Source organism: Phyllostomus hastatus, unplaced genomic scaffold, assembly GCF_019186645.2.
Source record: "Phyllostomus hastatus isolate PE091 unplaced genomic scaffold, TTU_PhHast_1.1 phas_scaffold_93, whole genome shotgun sequence".
Classification (NCBI taxonomy): domain Eukaryota; kingdom Metazoa; phylum Chordata; class Mammalia; order Chiroptera; family Phyllostomidae; genus Phyllostomus; species Phyllostomus hastatus.
The window spans coordinates 8,400,294-8,422,594 of NW_025334042.1; the positions used below are offsets into that span (position 1 = coordinate 8,400,294).

General features: G+C 38.5%; 1 protein-coding gene across 5 annotated transcripts in view; it reads left to right on the forward strand.

The window, feature by feature from the left end:
- Positions 1–22,301, forward strand: part of GRIP1 (glutamate receptor interacting protein 1) — a 394,096-nt gene that overhangs the window by 206,479 nt on the left and 165,316 nt on the right. For all 5 annotated transcript variants that reach the window (XM_045829068.1, XM_045829069.1, XM_045829071.1 and 2 more), the window contains exon 2: positions 4,466–4,546. In XM_045829068.1, coding sequence (XP_045685024.1) covers positions 4,466–4,546 — 81 coding nt within the window. The remainder of the gene's footprint in view (positions 1–4,465; positions 4,547–22,301) is intronic.

Genomic DNA, 22,301 nt, shown 5'->3' on the forward strand with positions numbered 1-22,301 from the left:
ATTTTTGAAACCACAGTCATATCCGGTTCGTCTGGGAAGCCCAGACCCTGGGAGTGGGAGAGGCAGGAGATGGGGAGACAAGAACCAGCCTGATTACACGTGGGAGCTATTTGATGCCAGGCAACCACTCTAGATCATGACCTGAGGGGACCTGAGTCCATCCCACAAGATGTGATTCAGCTCCAACATGGGCTTTGGTTGTGATGCAGAATGAAGCATGGCTCCTTAGGTGCCTGCTGCTTGCTTTGTGAGTTTATAAAACCAGCTTCACTTGGAATGTAATCAAAACAAAGTCTGTGTTTGCCTCTCCTGTGTTTGGCACTTGAGGAGATTGGCCAAAATGGAGGGAATGATGGGGACAGATGGTTTGCGCCCCTCACCCCATCGTTCCACTCTGTTTTAAATATATGCTGGACTAAGCCTTTTCTGTTCCTCTGTTACAGTGTTGATTTTTCACTTAATGGAGGGGATTTTCTCTTGCCTCGTGGGATAACACTGGAAAGGGTTCCCATGCTCTTCCTGGTTATGACCACTATGCAGCCCCTTTGACAGTGGGTAGCGATCATGTGTGACAGTGATTATCTCTCTGCTAAGATGGCATTAGAAAAGACTGACAGTTCTGTACCGAGATGGGCATAATGATGACTTGCAACATTGACTTCAGTGAGCACTAGCTCACCAGCTGAACGTCTGCTTTGCTCCTATAGTGAATTCCCATAAAGATCCCTTGCTAATACAACCCACCATTAAAGTCATGGCTGGAAGCCTGGTATGAAAGTCAGAATTCTTTTGCTTGAAGGCATTATTTTAAAGATTGTTCAATCAGTCCTCCTATAGTCTAAGTGAAAATTAAAGGAAATATTTAATACCCATTTTGTAAAGAGTCACAGATTTTTAACATGATGTAAGTTAATACTCAGTATCTCTTGGATGGTGTCATTACTTCAAATGGCATAGGCTACACGCCTCAGGAACAAGTCAGAGGTAAGGGGAGGACAGCTCATAACAAATGCTCAGCTTTCTTCAGGTGGCTTACTTACAATAAATGCTTTAGTTTGAAAACTTGGATACAATTCATTCATATATCAGCAAACATTTACTGAATGCACACTGTGTATCTGGTACTATTCTAGAAATATTATCTACTGACTGATTCCTTGTTATTTGGTCAGTTTTTAATTCACATGTAAGTGGATGGAACTTGAAGGTCTAGTTAGTGCCTTACTGATAAAGTGTTAACATAGATCTTATAATTCTATGAAATTTTGAGGCCCTTACTAAGGAACAGTGAATTGTATTAGCACTTTATTATTTTGTTTGCAAAAAAAAGTGAAATAACAAGTATAAATTGGTTCCGTAGTACAATTTAAGTGTAGTCCATTTTAGGCAAACAAATATTCAGAGGAGAGGGGAATGGATTTTATATACACATGTGATATATACACACGGCTGTGATCGCTCATTTCACAGGCTTCTCCATAGGAATTAACTCACATTATGCAAGGTCTCCGCTGGAACGTTGGGTCCATTTGCTTGCCTGTGTGATATAGAAATGTGCACCTGTTAACCTAGCAAATCTCATTGTCCATCCAAGAGGAAATTCATAAAGAGGAAAGAGTTTGGGAATAAAAATACAACAAATGCAGTCTATATGTACTCTAGGTATGTCCTATAAATTTATCTCTCTGGGCCTCAAGCTCTAACTATAAAATGAAAGAGTGATCTAGATCATCTCTTACAATCATGAAATGCTAGTGATATGTCTACAAATGTCCATTAAAGGCCGCATGAGAAACTCTGACAGAGGGTTCCATAGCTCTCCATGACTTTATGCTCAGGGATTAAAAATATACCCCAGGCATTTCTGTCCTTTAGCATCCCATTATGGGACCATCTGCCACCGAATCATTCAGTGTCTTCCCTCCACTTCTATTTTCAAACAAAGTTTGAATCAAGGGTTGACACTGAGTGAATCACATGATGAGAGTTAATGTGTTCATTGTGTGATAAGTTGCATTTTATAAAAAGCTCATAACACCTCTTCCAGGCTTAAAATGAAGAGGTGTTCTTAGGAAAAGTTCCTCTACAACAAATGTGAAGTGATGCCCTGCTGCTCTGTTGCTGTGCTGTCCTTTTACTCTCCTGATAAATGTTGCCAAGATTCTGCCTCACTCGCATTAGGAATTATTGCTTTCACCCTGATGGACTTTGGCAAGCTATTTTTAGATAATATAGAACTTATTGCAGTCTGGTTCTTCGACCAATACAGCTTTTGGCTTCTAGATGATTGTCTACTTCTGCCTATCTTGGTGAGGACACTGAGCGATGAGAATGAGGACGGGCGCAGGGGGTGGAAGCTGGCCAGGTGGCCGTCCACAATTCAGTTTCAGCCTCTGAGGATGTGCATAACTAGACTATCTCAGCTCTATTTTCAAATGCAGTATACTCATAAATGAGAAAAGAATTTCACCAGGGTTGACTAGTTCTGTCATACAAAATGTGTAATTTTTAAAAAATGGTTTCTTAAAATAGAGTATCAAGTACAAAAAAAATCAGCATCTCCTGGGAAAATCTCTTACTGCTTTTAAAGAAATCTAACACTGTATTCAAACCAAGATTTTAATTGGCTGGACTCTTGACAAGTTGAAAACTGAAGAAAACCTTTAGCTTTCCAAGATGCTATCACTAAAACTGGTTGTTATGATCTGTATCCCCAGCCCAGTGCTCTGTACTCATATATATACTGTCCCAAAGTTTGGGGATAATAAAAGAAAATATATTTTAATGGGCTTTATAAAGAAGCCAGATTTTAACACATAGTAAATGTGTTTTAGTAGATGCTGTATATATGTAAAGCACATCACCTGGTTATTAAGTCAGCACTGTGGAAAGCACTCAAATGCTCAGGTAAGAATGGTGGGGCGAATGGAGACTTTTGTTTTGCGGTTTGTGATTATACTCAAAACTGCATTTGCAAAGTAAACAGTCAAAGGTCGAGGTTACCACTGCATAAGCAAAAGTGGTGCTGTTGATTGGACTGGTATCTGAGAGTTGGTAGTTTATGGTTACAAAAATATAAAGAATTGTGTGACAAATGGATTATAAACATAAAACAGTGTGACTTCCATTTTTTAAAGTTAATTGCAGTTTACAACAGTGTTAATCTTTCCTTCTTGTCATTGCTTAGAAAGACCTTGTTAGTTTTTATGAAGAAATCATAAATCATTCCAACCAGAAGTATGTCCTAGAGAGAAATCAAGTTGCTCAATTTTAAAGCACAAACCACTTAGTTGGGAGAATTAATGTTTTCACAGGACAAAGCCTTGTTGCTGAATTAAATCCCTGTGACATTTAGTAGTTTGCCAAGCACAATGTGGTTCTTTTCAATCATTTGATGATTTCCTATTTTAACAACAACAAAGCAACCTTATAGTGTCCAGAAGTAACATTTGGGTCATCTAGCCTGACTAGATGTGCTAAATAATTATTTCATGTTATTTTTACTGAGACTACATACATCCTCATCTTTACTCAAACATCTCTTTTAAACAAATGTCCGCATCCAGACTAGGAAGAATTCTTCTTTTCTACTTTAACTTTAATATTCGCCATCCTAGATCATTAATCCTGTGTTCCAAGCCAGTAAATTCTTTTCTATATTTAACAAAATTATTTTACTCAAATTTGATGAATCCATCATCTCTAACATCTTGTCACCTACTTTGCTTCATGCCTACCTCTCACAGATATACTGAGCTTCTGTCTTTTCAGTTGTTTTTTTTATGGTTCTGCAGATTATTTTCATCTCTTTCTAAAAGGCAAATCGGCTCACTGCAGTGTACCTCTTCTTTTGCCAAACCATCATTCCTTCCCTGCTCTTAACCTCCCTCCTCTGGTCTTACTCTGAATGTCCCTGTTTCCTCCATTGGGCCCTGGATGCCAGTTCACACTTTCTAGAACCCACTAACTCTGTTTCTTTATTTCCCTGCAATACTAATAACCTGTCATCTGCTTATCTGAAATATAACATTTCCTTTCATTTCCTTTGTTCTTCTACCTGATTATTCTTAGTGCCCACTGAGCCATTTTATTCCTTCTCTGCCTTCCTGTTTCTGATATTCACTGATACTTATTTGTCAATGAAAGTAGCCCACAGGCAAATAATTTGCATTTTATATTTGCATACTTCTTACCATTTTTGCATTTATGTGCACTATGGCTTGATCCTGACAATCCTAAGAGGTTGAAAAAAATATTCCTCTTTTATAGAAGAAATCAATGTTCAGGGCATTTTCAACAACTTGTCCCACAGCTAAGCTGAGGTCAGTATTGAGGTCTACCATCTCTTTCTACTGTACCATACCATATCACCTCTCTCTGGCAGAAGGACTGGAATCCTCTAAAAATCTTCACTGCATTAGAAACTGGATGGAAATTAACCAAACCCTTCATTGTACCTTTGCAGATGAGAGTCCCTACACTAAATCCGCCAGCCAGACAAAGCCGCCTGATGGAGCATTGGCTGTGAGGAGACAGAGCATCCCAGGTTAGACCAGATTGTTGGATTTTTCAGCTGTTTTACTTTTGCACCCTGTTATTTGGTGATCCTAAAAAATCCCACTTTGGTAATAAAAAGTATGCTATTCCATAGGGCACAGACTGCATTCCATACAACTTGTTCAAACAGTATTCATGAAAGCTAGACTTTGGAAAAGCTTGCAAACTTGTGAGAATTCATCTTGTGTGCAAATTCTTTACGAAGTGACTTGAATTTCGATCAGCTCTCACTCATTTACTAGCTCTCATCTCTGTTTTCAGGGGATGAGTTTTACAGAAGCATCTATTTTCTGAGTCACAACTGAAAGAACAAAGGGGTTCAAAATTGCTATAGCAAATCATGCATGTGCTGAATAAAAATTACTCCTTTCTTCTTGTCTCTTTGAACCTGGATTTACTTCCACTGGACAACTCTTGTAAAATTCTGGAACTTTGTTTCCTTAGGAAACTGTGATTAGGATTCTTGTAGTACTTTAAGTGATACCTGTTTTCTTCAACAAAACATTCTCGAGCAATATCTTTAAAGGTCTTTTCCCCAAAACTTCAATATTTTAAGGCTTTGAATTTGAGAATGAATACCTTCTTAAATTAAAGGAGAATGAAATTAAAAATGTTATTTAAACTTTATCTGAACTAGGTAATGCATGGAAAACTTCTAATGCAGGCAACTATACTTAAAAGAAGGGTTAAAAGCAATAATGCATTTAGAAATTTATAAAAAATAATGTCTTTATATATTTTATACAAGTAAATTGAGTACAGCGCAATCTCAAAGGGTTTTAGACTACAGTAGATTTAGCAATTCAGGAGAAACAAAGCAGTGTTTTCAACATTAAATTGAATGGTTTGGCAAATCTGTCAGTGAAAAGGGAAATTTTCCACTTGAATAAGGAGCAAGCCAAGTTCAGTTCTGAGCAGCCCTGTTTATGATTATTATTTATTTGTATAAGAACTACATGTGGTTATTTTTATTACTATTCTGAACGCTTACATTCATTATGAAAGTACATAGCTTAGGAAGAGGCATATTGTGAATGAGCTTTTAAGATTCTAAAGTAATTTGAACTTAATAATTAGGTGGCATCACCCAGTCCTAAGATTTCTTCAATTCCATCCTATAAAACATCAGTCTTAGTGATGGTCATGTTTAGAAAAAGTTGAAGTCAGCTATGGGCTGTGTTCTCAGCTTTCTCCTTCTCTGCATTAAGGAAGCATTCAAAGTTTGAAGTTCAAGAGTGCTAGTTATCCATCAATTCCTTCTTGTCTTCTCTACATTAGCTGATATTCAGTACTCTTCTGAAGGAAAGAGTGAAGAGAACTCCCCATGTCCTTACTACTTTATATGATACAAAACAAAAGTACACTGATCATCATGTTTTCCTTTCATGCATTCTCCAATGTCATAAACTAAATTGTAACACATGTTTGAGGGCCTGACTTTTCCTTAAAGGCACTGAATTGTTTTTAAAATTACATGTTAGGTATACAGTGGTTGTTCATAATAATCCCTAGCTCATGATACTTAAGTGATTCTTCATTATACAATGTTCCCTTTTGTTCCTCCTTATGACATTTTAAGTCATGGAATCATGAGTCCTTTTCTGTAGGCTTCATGGGTTATCTCCCTGGAATTTGAACATGGACAGAGTTTTTTGTTCATCTCTCATAAGGTAGTCACCAGAAGGGTCAAACTTCTTCAGAGTCTTCTTCATTATTTAGAATAGTCCAAGAAAAAAAGACCTCACCAGCCAGAGAGCTGAGAAAACAAAGTGGTTAATAGCTGATCATTACAATATTTACTATTATCTTTAAGGACAAAAATCAAAGAACTTCTTGGATGCTTCCTAAATGACTTCTGACACTTGGAGTTCCAAACCCTTATTGTTGTCTTAAAAGTACCAATTCTGGTTCTGACCAAAGAAAGGGAGTCTTCCCTGATCGTTAGCCAGGAAGTCACTTAAAAAGGGAACATAACCAGTCACCTACCATGCCTACCTTTACCCCTACTAAGTCCACAAGGGAAAAATGGAAAGAAGAAAAGCGGGGGGGAAAGCACGCTCTTTATCATTTGCTGGCACTTCTGCTGGAAAATCCCAAAGTGTTCTCCTGATAAACTAAGATGGACCACATGGAGCTTTAAGATTAAAATACAAGTTCACAGCCTTTGAGCCTTTCCCCTGTGTTCACCTCCCAACCTTACTTTACTGAAAGGTATTATTACTGCACTGGTAGCAAGGAAAGATGTGTCTAGAGAGAAGAAAGTACACTGAGGAAGTGGAAGAAGGCATAAAGGAGAGCTGCTGTCATTTATCAGCCCTGGAATCCTCCCAGTTCAAAGGCACCACTCAGTGCATAGGCAGCCCCAGGCCATTGCTGCTCCAGTGACTAGGATGTAAGCAAACACCAAGAAGCTATAAAGGAAACCTTAAATGAGCTGTCTTTTCTTCCACTCTCAGTGATCCTAAGATAGTGATTAAATTCAACCATTGAGAACTTTTTCTGATGGAAGAGGCTGGGGAGTGTAGGGTAGTGAAAGGATTTTAAGTTTCTCTATCCACGTTTTATGAAAGCTTAGGCTGTTCTTTGAAACTTGTTCTACAAATGTAGACCTGTTACTTCTGGAGTAAATATTTATATACATATAAGTAGGAAAAAATTTCTTAACATGGGTTCCACATTTCTCATAGCATAATGAAGAATACCTTTTAATAATTATGTCCCGAAAAGGTAACCTTGAATATTAACAGAGATATAATTTGCTTTTCATTCATATCAAAATTTACTACTCCATCTAAACTCAAAATTACTACAATAATTATTTTATAATCACAAGTCAAATATATGCCCACATTAAATAACAATTCTAAGTGTAATCCCTCAATGCCCTCCTTTGCTCCACTCAAAAAAGAGAGAAAGAAAGAGAGAGAATGGATTAAACATCTCTTAAGAACAAAATACATTTGCTTTGATTAAAGGGTAAATGCATTATTCATGTTATTTGGAAACTCACCATTTTAATCATGTCTCTCATGGCATAAAATGTATAAGAAAAAAGATTTTTAATGTTATAGTTTTACAAAATTTTAATAATGATGATGGTAAAAAAATGATGAGTGTTCCTATGATATTGGAGTTTAAATTTAAAGACATAACATTTTGGTAAAAAAATATTAAGGATGAATATTTTTAATCTCATTTATACTCATTTTTTTCCAGAGAGGTGAATTTCAAGTGTAAAGGTATTTTTAACTAACACACATCTATGTTTATTAAAAAGAATCTATTGATTTGATTCTTTTTTATTTGACAGATTACTGGTGTATTAAAGTTTGACCACTTGAATGGTTTGTCCAAATTATTAGACGAAATTTGTATAGACTCTTGGTTTGACAGTTTGCAATAATTTGTGGCTTTACCCAATTGGAGATGAGGCAGTTGATCATGTCCATTTAGTGTTAGTGAAGGGAAGACAGGATGCTACACTAGACCTCAAAGACTAGAATTTGTGTATTATTTGACTTGCTTTCTCTTTCCGGGTAGGGTAGCTTTCTTTCTTAGGCTAGTCTTGACAAAGAATTCTGGGCAATTTACAAATGCAGGATGATATCATATCTATTGCATTTGCAAACTTTGGTTTCCCAGAAAAAAATATCTTAACTGTGTAGCCAGAATGAAACAATAAATTATGTGTGGGATTTTTTTTCCTTCCAGAATATATAGGAAAATACAGATCAATTTGGTCCTATAGAATAGAGTTGATATGAATAAAGCCTTTTTTGATCACATTTGGGTATTTGAAGGGAGTAAAAATATGAAGCTGATTGTATGAAATGTTTACTAGCCCAAGATATATACACTCAAGCTGTTTTGAATACATCCAGGATCGTCAACACCTGCTGAAAAATCAAAGTCTGGAAAACAATACAGCACCCTTGGCACCATGGAGAAACTGACCACCTTGACTTCAGGAGAAAGGGCAGGAATTTTGAAGGTTCCGCCCTCTCTTTTCAGCATTTGCCTCTCTTTGTTAGCACACAATTTGACGGTTCATTGGTCTAAATTTTCATTATTAGAGCAGGTATACAGTGTGGCATTTGCAGTAAGATTTTATAGCTGTAGCACTGTTTGGGTGTATGAAGGTCAGTTACTCTGATTTTCAGGCCTGGTTCTGCTTCCTCTGTTTAGTTCCACCATTGAACCCCTCCCAGAAAATGGGTTAGTTTCATGGAGAGGAAACCAAAGTCAGTTGAGTCAAGCAAGTGTGAAATGTCATACAAAGAGTAGTGCTGTGCAGTGCATATTATAGAAAATTATCATTTTGTACACTTTAATTATCTTACCTTTTTTTTTTCAGTTACACCTTAATAAAGCTAGGAAAAAAGTGGTAAAGGGCCATTGTATTTGCAATGTATTCTCGAATGATTTAGAAAAAATAAGTGTCTCTGTATGTGTGGATGAAGGAGTGCTTTACAGTGTTCCTGCAACTCATGTTTTTCCTATTATTTCAAAATAAATTCTTTTAAAAAACCATGGTGTGCCCAAAGTTCTCAAGTCAAATTCTACTATAAGTGAGGGAATGACCCACGTGGCAAAATACCAAGGGACAAGGATCTTTGCTACTCAGGCTGCCCCTACATCCTCAAAAGCTCCCAGTGGGCCCGGGCAAGTACATCAGGGACTAAGGTCCAGGGTGTGCCCCAGAGGAGCCCTCAAAGTCAGCTTTAAAAACTCAAAACACTAATGTTTACATGTGTTAAAATTACTGAATATTTAAGATGGAGAGATCCAAGATGGCAGAAGAGTAACTGAAAGCTACACTAGCCTCCTCCCAGGACCAATCTTGAATTACTACTAAATTGTACAGAAATCATCTTGAATAATGAACTGAACACTAGCTGGAGAGAAGCCTTACAACCATGGACAGACAAAAGAAACACTTCAGCACAACATGATTGTTAGGGAGTACAGAGGAGGCATGAGAGAGCTGGCTGGGCTCCCACGGGAGGCAGCTTACATGCTGAAGGGATACTCCAGTGGCCAGGGGTTTTCCCTGAGAAGTGTGGGATCTAAACCCCAAGCTGGGCTCACCAGCCTATAATACCAGAGCCAGACAGAACCCAGATAACATCCAGTTGTAAAAAGCAGCAGGGGTTCTATTGGCCAGGGAGAGATGGCTAGAGATTCAGAGAGCCTGTTAAAGGGACAACACACAAAATTTTGTTTGGAGCCATTTACTCTGGGTGCTGGGAAAGGGAGGGCAGAGTGAACTGGAGACACTTGAGGAGAGTCTGGGGTTGGTGGCTCTGGAGAAAGAACTGAGAGAACAACCACCATTAGAACAGCGGATCCCTGTGCTGAGTCATCCCCCACACTGCAGGAGTCATCTTTCTCAGGCAGAGCACTCCTCTCTCAGTGGCATCAGCCTGAGGGGAAGCAATAGCCCTGCAGTGCAGGAATTACTCTGCCCCACACTGTGGTACTTAAGCCTGACAGCTGATTATGGGTAGATTAGATTAACACCTGATCAGATTGATGGTTGATTAGTTTAACATTTAAGGTGGAAAATACAAAGAAGCAGCTGAAATGGAAAGACAAAGAAATGGACCCCAAATGAAAGAATGAATGAATTTTCCAGAGAACTAGGTGAAATGTAAGTAAGCAGCTTATCAGATAGAGAGTTTAGAGTAATGATTTTAAGGATACTTGACAGCATGAAAAAATACATAGAAATTATAAAAAAGTTTCAGTCAGAAATAAAGAATGCAGTAACTGTGATAAATAATAACTAGAAGGAATAAACCAGGGGTGTCTAATCTTTTGACTTCTCTGGGCCACACTGAAAGAAGAAGAGTTTTCTTGAGCCACACATTAAATACATTGTGACATGCAATCACATGTTTGTATTTATAAGCACATAAAAATGTCTATCACATTTATGATAAAAAAAAAACTCTCAGCAAGGTGGGAATAGAGGGAACATACCTAAACATAAAAAAGTCCATATATGACAAATGCACTGCCAGCATCATACTCAATGGGCAAAAACTACAAGTATTCCACTTAAGATCGGGAACAAGACAGGGAAATCTGCTTTCACATCTCTAATTCAACATAGTACTGGAAGTCCCAGCTAGACCAATCTGACAAGAGGGAGAAATAAAGGGCATCCAAAGTGGAAAATATGAAGTAAAACTGTATTTGCACATGACATAATAGTGTACATAGAGAACCCAGAAGATTCCACCAAGAAAACTACTAAAAGTGATAAATGAAATCAGCAGTGTAGCAGGATACAAAACATATTCAGAAATAAGTTGCATTTTTATATGCCAGTAACGAACTAACAGAAAGAGAAATGAAGAAAACAATCCTATTCACAATTGCTCTAAAAAGAATAAAATACCTGGGAATAAACCTAACCAAGGATGTAAAAGACTTATCCTCAGAAAAGTATAAATCTCTGAAGAAATAAATTGAAGAAGATGCAAATAAGCGGAAACACATACCATGTTCATGGATAGGAAGAATTAACATCATTAAAAGTTCATACTACCTAAAGCAATCTATAGCTTCACACAATTCCTATCAAGACTCCAATGACATATTTCACAGAACTAAAACAAGTATTTCAAAAATTTATATGGAACCACAAAAGGTCCCACAAAACAACAGTGATCCTGAGAAAGAACAAAAAAACTGGAGGACTCATGCTAGCTAATATGAAACTATACTATAAGGCTATAGGCATCAAAACAGCCTAGTACTGGCATAAAAACAGGCACATAAATCTATGGAACAGAATAGAGAGCCCAGAAGTAAGCCCACACTTTTATGGTCCATTAATATTCATTAGAGGAAGCAAGCACATATAATAGGCTAAAGATAGTTTATTCAATGAATGGTGTTAGGAAAACTGGACAGGTACATGCAGAAAAATGAAATTAGACCACCATCTTACACCATACATAAGAATAAATTCAAAATGGATCAAAGACTTAAATGTTAGACCTGAAGACCCATAAAAATCATAGAAGAAAACATAGGCATGGCCCTGGCTGGTGTAGCTCAGTGGATTGAGCATGGGCTGCAAACCAAAGTGTTACAGGTTCGATTCCCAGTCAGGGCACATGCTTGGGTTGCAGGCCACGGCCCCCAGCAACCGCACATTGATGTTTCTCTCTCTCTTTCTTCCTCCCTTCCCTCTCTAAAAAATAAATTTAAAAAAAATTTAAAAAAAAGAAAACATAGGCAGCAAAATCTTGGACATCACTCATAGCAATTTTTTATCAGATGTATCTTCCCAAGCAAGGGAAACAAAAGAAAAAATAAACAAATGGAACTTCATCAAACTAAAATGGTTTTGCATAGCAAAGGAGATCATCAATAAAATAGAATACACGCCACAGAATGGGAGAACATATTTGCTGATATATCTGATAGGGGTTTATATTCAAAATTTATAAAGTACTTAAAAACTCAGACAACCCAATTAAAAAATGGAAAAAGGACCTGGATAGACACTTCGCCAAAGAAGATAGACAGATGGCCAATAGACACATGAAAAGATTGTCAGCATCACTAATCATCAGAAATACAAATAAAAACCACAATGAGATACCATCTCACACCTGTCAGGATGGCTCTCATCAATAAATCAACAAACAAGTGCTGGTGAGGATGTGGAGAAAGGGGAACCCTTTTGCATTGTGGGTGGAAATGCAGATAGGTGCAGCCACTATAGAAAGCAGTATGGAGATACCTCAAACAAATTTTAAAGTGGGTCTGCTTTTCACCCAGCAATTCCACTTCTGGGCATATATCCAAAGGAACCCAAAACAGTAATTCGAAAGAACATAAGCAACACTGTGTTCATTGCAGCATTATTTACAATTGCCAAGATATGGACGCAGCCCAAGTGTCCATCAATAGATGAGTAGATAAAACAACTATGCAACATTTACATGATGGCCATAAAAAAGAAGGAAGTTTTACCCTTTGCAACAGTATGGATGGACCTGGAGAACATTATGGTAAGTAAAATCAGCCAGTCAGAGAAAGACAAATACCATTGGATTTCAGTCATATGTGGAATCTAACGAACAAACAAGGTGACAAGCAAAACAGAGACACTCATAGATGGAGAGCAGATGACAGCTAGTTGGTAGCGAGGGCGACAGAGAGGTTAGGGGGTGGTGGGATTGAGTAAAAATAAAAAAGGACTCATGGACATGGACAACAGGGTGGTGATTGCTTGGGGGATGGGGTATAAGGGGCCTAAATAGTAATGGTAAAATATAATAAAGATTATGTGTTTATTCTTAAAAAAAAAGGAAAGAAATTGGCAATACTATATTATTTTCCTTAGAGAGACCTTTCTAAGACCATAAAGTTGTAGCTCTTGGCAACACTGAAGATATGGGTGAGATTCTTCCCACACCCCATTTTGTTTATGTATTTGTGTTTCCCATAGTATTTATCATTAGCTGAAATAAACAGATTGTTTTCTTATTCCTTCACTAAAATGTAAGCTCCCCAAAGACAGGTACTTTGTATGTCTTGTTTACTTTCGTATCTCCAGTGCATAGAACAGTGCTTATCAAATGGGAGGTATTCAACCACTAGTTGTGGAATGAGTGAGCAGGCAAAGGTCAGCAGGCAGGTTTTCTCGTGAAGACTCTGTTACCTTATGACTAGTCTACTTTCCTACAGAAACGTGCAACGCAGTCTGTTACTTTATGTTTCCTGACTCCTATGCCATGCACGTTGGCCTTGAGGCTGCATCAAATATGACATTTCTAAGGAAATCGCCTGCTGCCCAGGACTAATGAATGAAATATAGGTCAGCTAGAAGATAGAGAATTTTAAAGGCCAGCAGTTTCCCTCCAGCCTCATCTGTTTCTGTTTGAGCAGGAAAATGTCTGTGCAGTCCTATCATACTTTAGGAGAAAGTTTGAGCACAATTTAACAATAAAATTGACAGGATGAAAATTATTTATTCAAATGTTCAGCTTGGAAAAGGGCTAAAAATTGCAAAAATAGCCGAAGTCTTTAAATAAAGTGATGCAAAGCAGAACTTATTACTTATTATGGCAGGTACACATTAGGGATTTGCCCCAGAGAATTGGTCCACCTTCTATATGACTGGTTGTACATAGTGAGTTCTTCATAGCCTTGGGCAGTGTGAGCTGCTTGATTTGTGTGTTCTGTGCTGCAGCTTTCATTAGTGGTTTGGAGAAATGACAGTCTATTATGTTTGAACTTCTCTCACACCTTAGTAAACATGGGTGAAATATAATAAACTGGTACATGTGCAGCAAATGATTTTTAAACAATAATTTTCCCAACACGCAACTTAGGGCAAAATTATTTGTAGTGAATTGGTACTGTGCCTTGATATTTCCAGGGCCCCTGTGTTACGGGAGTGGTGGCATTTGGTCAATGTCATGGTCTGCGTACACATGGTAATCAGACTGAGTGACACTGACAATGGCCACCACAGCCTCTCAGTGTCTGAAGAACATTTTACAAGAGACACAAGGATATGTGCTCAAGAGCTACCAGGAAAAAGTCTTTTTCCTCTATTACTTTGTACTAAAGAAAAATTAATTCTCCCACTCTGTAGGTTAAGGAGACCTTCAATCCAGAATTTTTTTTTTTTTTAATGAAGTGACCTTCCAAAATCAGTCAGGGTGCAAGTTGCATTGATGGGCATGGGGAAAGTGAAGAACCCTCTTGCACAGTTTCCTGTAGAACAGAGCAGTTGGGCCCATTAATACTCCTGCCATATCCATTGGGCTTGCATGACTTAGAAGAGCTTCCCAAATTCCAGTCACTCACATGTCATCTTCATAATGTTTGCTATATGTCTGTCTTCCACCTGTACTATAATTAATATGATTTTAGGTAAATTTAAATTGGTTCACTCTTTTATTTTACTTAGTTTTATCCTAACCTTTATTGTCTGTTATTTGATATGCTAATTATATTTTTCTAATATCAATTTCATTTTTTAACTCTGAAAATGTTTAAAGGTTTATATGCCCCCATCAAATACATGCACCAATGTTTATATGCACTGTACTTTGCAAACACTGGCTTGGAATAAGATGCTTCTCAGAAGAAATGACTTGGAGAATCCCTGTGCTATATACTTTGTCAGTATATTGATAAGCGGTTGATGCTTTATAGTTCAGAAATGGGTCATTTGAGTGGGGGTGAAAAGTATTCAGAGCATTTGCTATAAAATGAAAAGAAATATTAAAAGAGAAAACAGCCATTGAACAATATTAACCCAAAGCCTAGGGTTTAACACCAGAATGTGATGATCACCAGAGTAATTGAATAGACAAAACAAGAGTGAGAGAAGCTAGAGTTAGTTACAGAAATACTAGTTGCCATTCACTTCATGCTATGTTCCTAGTATTGGACTAAGCATTTTCATAAATGTTGTTTCATTTCTTCTTCACAACACTTCCAGGAAGTAAGAAGTATAGCTTGTTAATACTCATCATTCTTACCACACACTCCCATGTATGCACATACATCTTTCTCTCTGTTTTTCTCCTTGAATATGGTAGAAAAACCACCACTAACTTCTTTTGCTTCAGTTTTTTCAGACAGGCCCTGGCTGGTGTGGCTCAGTGGATTGACTGCCAGCCTGTCAACCAAAGGGTCACCAATTTGATTCCCAGTCAGGGCACATGCCTGTGTTGCAGGCCAGGTCTCCAGTAGGGGGGATGTGTGAGAGGCAACCACACATTGATGTTTCTCTCCCTCTCTTTCTCCCTCCCCACTCTCTAAAAATAAATTTAAAAATATTTTTAAATATTTTCAGAGACAGGAAACACTATCTTAGAAGGTAACCCCATCTTTTATATGTCTGCCTATTAAAAGTATTCCAAATGCTGATGGTCTGAAGTTTTCCACCTTGTACCTCCACCCATTGGCTCTCCTGATTATTTTGAACTTCCCCAAAGTAAGTTTTTCAGGTAGTTTAATGCATCTGTTATCTCTTTTCTGAGTCACCGTTGTTTAACCATGTAAAGCATGTTCCTTCCTTCCACCTTGCTTTCTGTGGCATGTTTTCCTCAACCCGATAGTCTTTCTGCAGTTTTTCCATGCTTCTTAGTCAGTGGTAGCCAAAACCGAACCCTTTCACCAGCTGTGGTCAAAAGGTAATAGAGTACAAGAAAACTATTACCTTCCCTGACCTGGATGCTCTACTCAATTAATGCAGATTAAGATTATATTTTACATAAAATAATGATGTTTACTAATATTGAACTTCTAGTCAATTAAAACTTATAGGTCTTGTTCCTATGAATTTCTCTTAAGAGTTAGGCTTTCTCCATTGAATGGTAGCACTTTGTAAAATGCTGGCCATCTCCATGCCCTTCATTCAGTTGTCTGCACATTTATTTCTATTATATTAAGCTATTAAAATTTGAGAAGAGGGGATGGAGGGTACTTACAATTGTTGGGCATCTGTCATGTATTGGTCTTATTATTCAAAATAAATAGTTAATTATCCCAGTTTTATGGATGAAGAAGGTAAGGTTTGCAGAGGCTTAAGTAACAAGACCAAGTTTATCCAACAACAGAGCTGTTTTTGAGTTTAGAATTACCTTAATCTTTCAGCTACGTACCCAGCCCTGGAATGATTCAACTCATCTTTCAACTTGGTGGAAATAGTCTCAATTCCTGATCACCACATATATTTACTACATTTCTTAGCAACAGGTTGACCATAAGTTTGATAAGCATCTAAGAGTGTGAAGAGTTTTGAGCATTGCAGTACCAAGGACAGAGCTCTGCAGCATCCCCACCAGAAACTGTGATCTTTCCTCATTAACACTAATTTGCATCCTTAATGAACCTGAAGACTTTCTGTTCTGCCCACAGGTTATCATGACAGATGTCCCTGAAAGCCCACTGAAATACTGAAATATTACATCCACATTATGTTATCTTTATACATAATGTTGGTTTGCATACCTTGTTCTTCAGTGATATAATAATTCTTTTTAAAGTTTTGCCAGAACATGCCATCAGTCCCAGAGAGCTAGGATTTCCAGAGCCCCTCGCTGTAGAAATTGAGATGCTCACTCATTCCCAGCCTTCCGGCGTATTTTTCATCTTTATCTTTGTTTCGTGATCACATCTGCACATTCTTTTAATTCTCTGGGAGGTAATTTATCTGACTCTAGAAACTCAAATACATTTTAAACAGCTAAGGTACTCTTTTAATGTCACTTTATCTACCTTGAGCATAATTTTCTTCTTACTTTCATGTTAAATTCTATCCTTTCTAGTTTAATATTGTCCCCTAGGGGGCCACTGAAGATGCATCATGGGAATCAAATAGCTCAGCATCTCACCATGCTAAAAGTAACTTTATACCACTTCTAACAGCAGATTTCTTCCCCATGTTCTCCTTGTCCTGGCCTAGAGAACTTGGAAAAATTCATTCAGTTGCTCCTAACACCTCCTGTTAGGCTGCAGTTCTCACATGATAAAGTTGTCCATATTCTAATAAAATGTATTTCAGCAGCTCTTCTTTCTAGAATGACGGAGGAAGGTGGTAGTAATTACTATGACAACAACCCCTCTTTTATTCTCCAGGCACCAGGAATAAAGAGAAAAAATACTAGGAGTTTGCAAAAAATGAAATGGCAAGTATTTACAATGATGATTATGGTCAAGTGCTATCAAGGACACAGAAAAATAGTAACATTCATATATTGTTGGTAGGAATATCTATTTTTGGAAGACACTTTGGTAACATCAGTCAAGATGTTTAAAAATATATGCAGTTTTCTGAACATTTCTGGGAATATATCCTACAGTAATCCTCACATCTGTGCACAAAATTGTAACCATATTTGCCTCCTTATAAGATGTGATTTTTAAGAATTACCCCAATCTGAAAAAGAAATGATTTGAAAAAAATGTAAGTAGCCCCCGATGACCACTTTTACCATCACTCACTGTCTCTGAGGCAAACGTCATTGACTCTGGAGGAGGGCGGCCATGGCAATAGAAAGAGTCCTCTCCCAACTCAGGTTCCTTGTTGTTAAAGAGTGGGATGTGAGGTCCCTTCAGTCAGTCATGAGTGGGCGGAAGGGTGTGGTTGACCATGACCATGGGCAGAACTGAGAATAAAATGTGCCAGCAAGTCAGTATATACAGAGATGTTCATTGAAGCACTGCTTGCTAGTAAAATATTGGGAACAACCTAGTATTTCTAGGATAATATTGGAGGAATTCTTCAAACAAATTAGGATGCAGCCATTCTAAGAAATATTATAAAACTCTTTGGAAAAAAGTATGAGGTAGACATATAGGTCATGTCATTAAAAGATTTCCAAGACACATTAGACTCATTAGACACATTAGACACGTTAGACTGAAAGTACCGCTGCATTGTTTAATTCAATTTAGATGAAATGTTACTGTCTCGACAGAGAATGAAAAGTGGGACACTAACACCAGTGGTGGTTTTCTCTGAGATGAGAATAGAGGGAGAGTGTGGCTTTGCGCCATATGCTTATGTATCATTTGAATCTTGCACTAAAACATGTTCGTGTAATACCTTGGTAATTTATTTAAAAATATTGTAATGACAAGAGGGCCATTAGTGGGTTAGAGCTACCATCAGAACTGTACCTTTGTGGGCCTCCCAGACCCACCCCAACAGACAGAGAAGGAGAAAAGGAGACATCTCTGATGGCTGTTAGCACATGGAGCCAAAACCTCTTCAGTATTTATACACGTGTCAAAAAGACCATCTGCACGAGAAAGAACAAAAATGCGAGGATCTCACCATTCATATAAATAGGAGAAAATAGAAGATTTGAAACAAACATGATAACTGGATTTCAGTATTTTGAGTGGCATGGAAGAGGAGTCAGCATGCTCTCCATGACCTCAGAGGTGTAACTAGAGCTAACTTATGTCAGAGTCACCAACTGGTGTCATTCCACGGGCGGAGGGCAGCCTGCAGGCAGACGTGTTGCTGGGCCAGCAAATACCTCTAGGCAGCATGTGTTCCTCTTCACCCGATTTCATGTCCACACCCTACTGCTCAGGTTACAGTTTTCTTATTTATTTAATGCATCTGATTAACACCTGCACTTGGATTTTTGATCCATGCTGTAAGGCTAAGTTATAGGGAATGAGATCTGGAAGAAGGTCTAAGACATGGAGAATGGGAGCAAACCTTACCAGATAGGAACACAGGCTCTGGAGTCAGCCTGTCTGTTTGAATTCCAGCCCTGCCACCTACTTCTCTGTGGACTTAGACTTGTTGCTTAATTTTATGCTTAATTTCATGCTTCATGTATCAATTTTCCCATTGTATGGAGTGAGAGAGTAATGAGGACTAAATGAGTTAGTGCATAGAAAGCATCCATAGCAGCCCCCAGCCCATCCATGGTTTGGCTTTTTGCATTTTCAGTTACTCGTGGTCAACCATAGTTCAAAAACATCAAATGGAAAATTCCAGAAATAATCAACTTATACGTTTTAAATTGGACACCATTCCGAGCAGTGTGATGCAGTCTCATGCTGTCCTGCTCAGGCCTGCCCGGCGTGTGAGTCATCATCCCTTTGCCCAGCGTATCCGCACTGTGCGCACTACCCGCCCACTAGTCGCTCAGCATTCACCTCAGATCAGCTGTCATGGTACTGCAGTGTTGGTGTTCAAGTAACACTTATTTTACTTAATAATGGCCCCCAAGTGCAAGGGTGGTGATGTTGGTAATTCGGACATGCCAAAAAGGACCCACAAGGTGCTTCCTTTAAGTGGAAAGATGAGTGAGATATTTTGAAAGACATTACATGGGTAGGTAGATAGAGAGAGAGACAGACGTACATATTATAGAGACTACATTCACGTAACTTTTATTACAGGATATTGTTATAATTGTTTTATTTAATTCTTCATCATTAATCTTTTACTGCGCCTAATTTATAAATTAAACTTTATTGAAGGTATGTATGTATGTATGTATAGGAAAAACCAGTATATATAGGGTTCGGTTCTACCTGAGGGTCCAGGCATTCGCTGGGGTGATCTTGGAACTTACCCTGTGGATAAGGATGGACCACTGGATATTAGTTATCTATTAGTGTGTAACAACATTACCAAAACTTAGCAGCTTAAAAGCAACACACATTTATTACCTCAGCTTCTGTGGGTCAACAACCTAGGCATGACTATCTGGCCCTCCCTTTAGGGTCTCACAAAGCTGCAGTCTGTGTGTCACCCGGGGCAGCAGTCTCATCTGACACTTGGCTGAGGAAGGCTCTGCTTTCCTGCTCACTCAGGTGGCTGGCAGAATTCAGTTCAGGGCTTCACTCTTTTGCTGGCTGTCAGTCAGAGGCCACCTCCAGCCCCAACATGGCTGCCTGATCCCTCCAAGCCCACGAAGACGGTGAAGTCTCTAGCAAGATAGGTACTGCAGTCTTAGGTGTGTCACGACATTCACAAGATCACACACATCCCAACATCTTTGCCATATTCTGGTGATTAGATGCAAGTGTAGATCACATCCATACTCAAGAAAAGGGGACAATACAAGGGCTTATGATCAGGAGTTAGAAAGAAGGATGAACCACCTAGAGCCTGTCCCACACAGCATACTAAGTGAGGCCTAGCACACATAAAGTGTATAATGAATGTAGTTACTGTTCATTGAAACTGTCTGAAGAAGATACAGGCAGCTTTCTGAGAGCACACTGGGGTATTCAGACAGCACTGGATGATGACTATAGGCACATAATAAAAACTAAATGGAGGTAAGTCTTGAGCCATGTGGCCTTTAAGATCACCTGTGATTTAATTCAGATGCCAGCCCAGGTGGACCACCTGCCTTCCTTCTTGAAAGTCTTTTCCAGCATCTTTCAGGTTCATGGCTGCTTTTCCTCATGCACGCTTTTTCATTTTTACCTGACTTAACCTGTACAAACTTGGGCACTAGTCTTTCCTACATGATTTCCTCCAGGAATTCTAGGAGTGACGTTGGTCCTTTTTATAACCAAGTTTTGGTGGCAGGGTGGGGGTGGGAGTGTAGAGGAAGAAAAGAAATACATTCAACTCGACTAAGATTGTCAGGAGCCCAGGCCCTATTTTCAGCTTCTGTGTCTCTCAAAACTCTAATCAGGTTGGTATACCCAGCCTGCACTCAATAAAGTCTGTATATAACATTACTGGGTGTCTCCCTGAAGTGGGAAAGATGATGGATTGGACTTCTAGAGAGATCTGATCTTGCTGCTGATGAACGAGGGTTTTATCTATCTGTTTCACTGCCCAGCTTAGTCATGTGCCTCCACTGGTTGTACAGAGGCTTGGTAAATATAAACTTTTTGTTTAGTAGCCCAGCCTTTGAAGAGGACAGATAAGGCAGTTTCATTGTGGTTGCAGACAATCCAGTTGTGCTTTTAATACCTGAGTAGTTACTGATGGGAGGCACATGTAGCCTTGCATGTTGATTCATCTATGCATATGTTTTTTTTTTTCAGATTTTATTTATTTATTTTTAGACAGAAGGGAAGGAGAGAGAGAGAAATGTCAATGTGTGGTTGCCTCTTGTGCACCCCCTACTGGGGACCTGGTCCACAACCCAGGCATGTGCCCTGACTGGGAATCAAACTAGCCACCGGTTGGTTCACAGGCTAGCACTCAGTCCACTGAGCCACACCATCCAGGGCCTACCTACCATGTTGATTTCATCGGGGCACATACTAACCCTATGTGTACATTCAGCTTCTGAAAAATGTGACCGAAGAACTACATGTGCCACACATGCCAATACACAAATACACCCTGACCAGCTCCTGGCCTTGCTGCACTGGGGAGGGTAGATGAGAGTAACTGAGGCATCTGCAGCCATGCTAGTAACTAAATATTAGCAATACAATAACCATGAAGCATCCCTGTTATTTCTTTAATTGGAGCAATTTCCCAGTAGAGTGTTGAGGTGTTAATTGCTTCTGCACTTCTTTAGTTGACAGATATGTTCTTTTCTCACCTGGGTAAGAGAAGCAATTATTGTAATGCTCTCATGGGCTTGGTGAGATATTCTGTAATGGATTTTTTAAAGGCATTGGTAGGGCATTGTGCTTTTAAAAAGGAATTGTCCGCTGCTCTGTTCATGCTTGACAACAAGGGTGGATATTGTATTCAGACCACATGATGAATCTGTTAAAGGAAAATATGCAATGGAAAGAAAAGAGAGAGGTAATATTTTTTTTCAGGAAATACACACACACACACACACACACACACACACACATATATATTCCAGATATGATAAAAATACATATCTGTGGGTCCATATATCACTGGGTTAAACAAAAATTAAGCAAACAAAAAAAAAGAGTAAGCCTTTTCTTTAGATGTTCAGCAGGGCATCTTTCTCATGAATTCCAACACAAAGTTGTTACTTTCTGGAACTGGTGTGGCCTCCCAAATGAGGGTTTGGCAGGTCGATAACTCAATTCAAACCGTAAATATTCTTTTACCCGTTGTATGGAAGTGACTTTCACAATCCACTTGAACCACGATCTGTTGTAATGTTTCATACTTACACTCAAGAAGTCAAAGAAAATAGTGTTAAAACTTTTTATTAGAATTTGGAAAATTTTTTTGATAAGAGTCACTTTAGCAACTCTCAAGCCAAGGCAACCCATAGTTAACTGGAATGATACAGTAGAAGGATTGAATTTAGAGTTAGAGCTTCTGA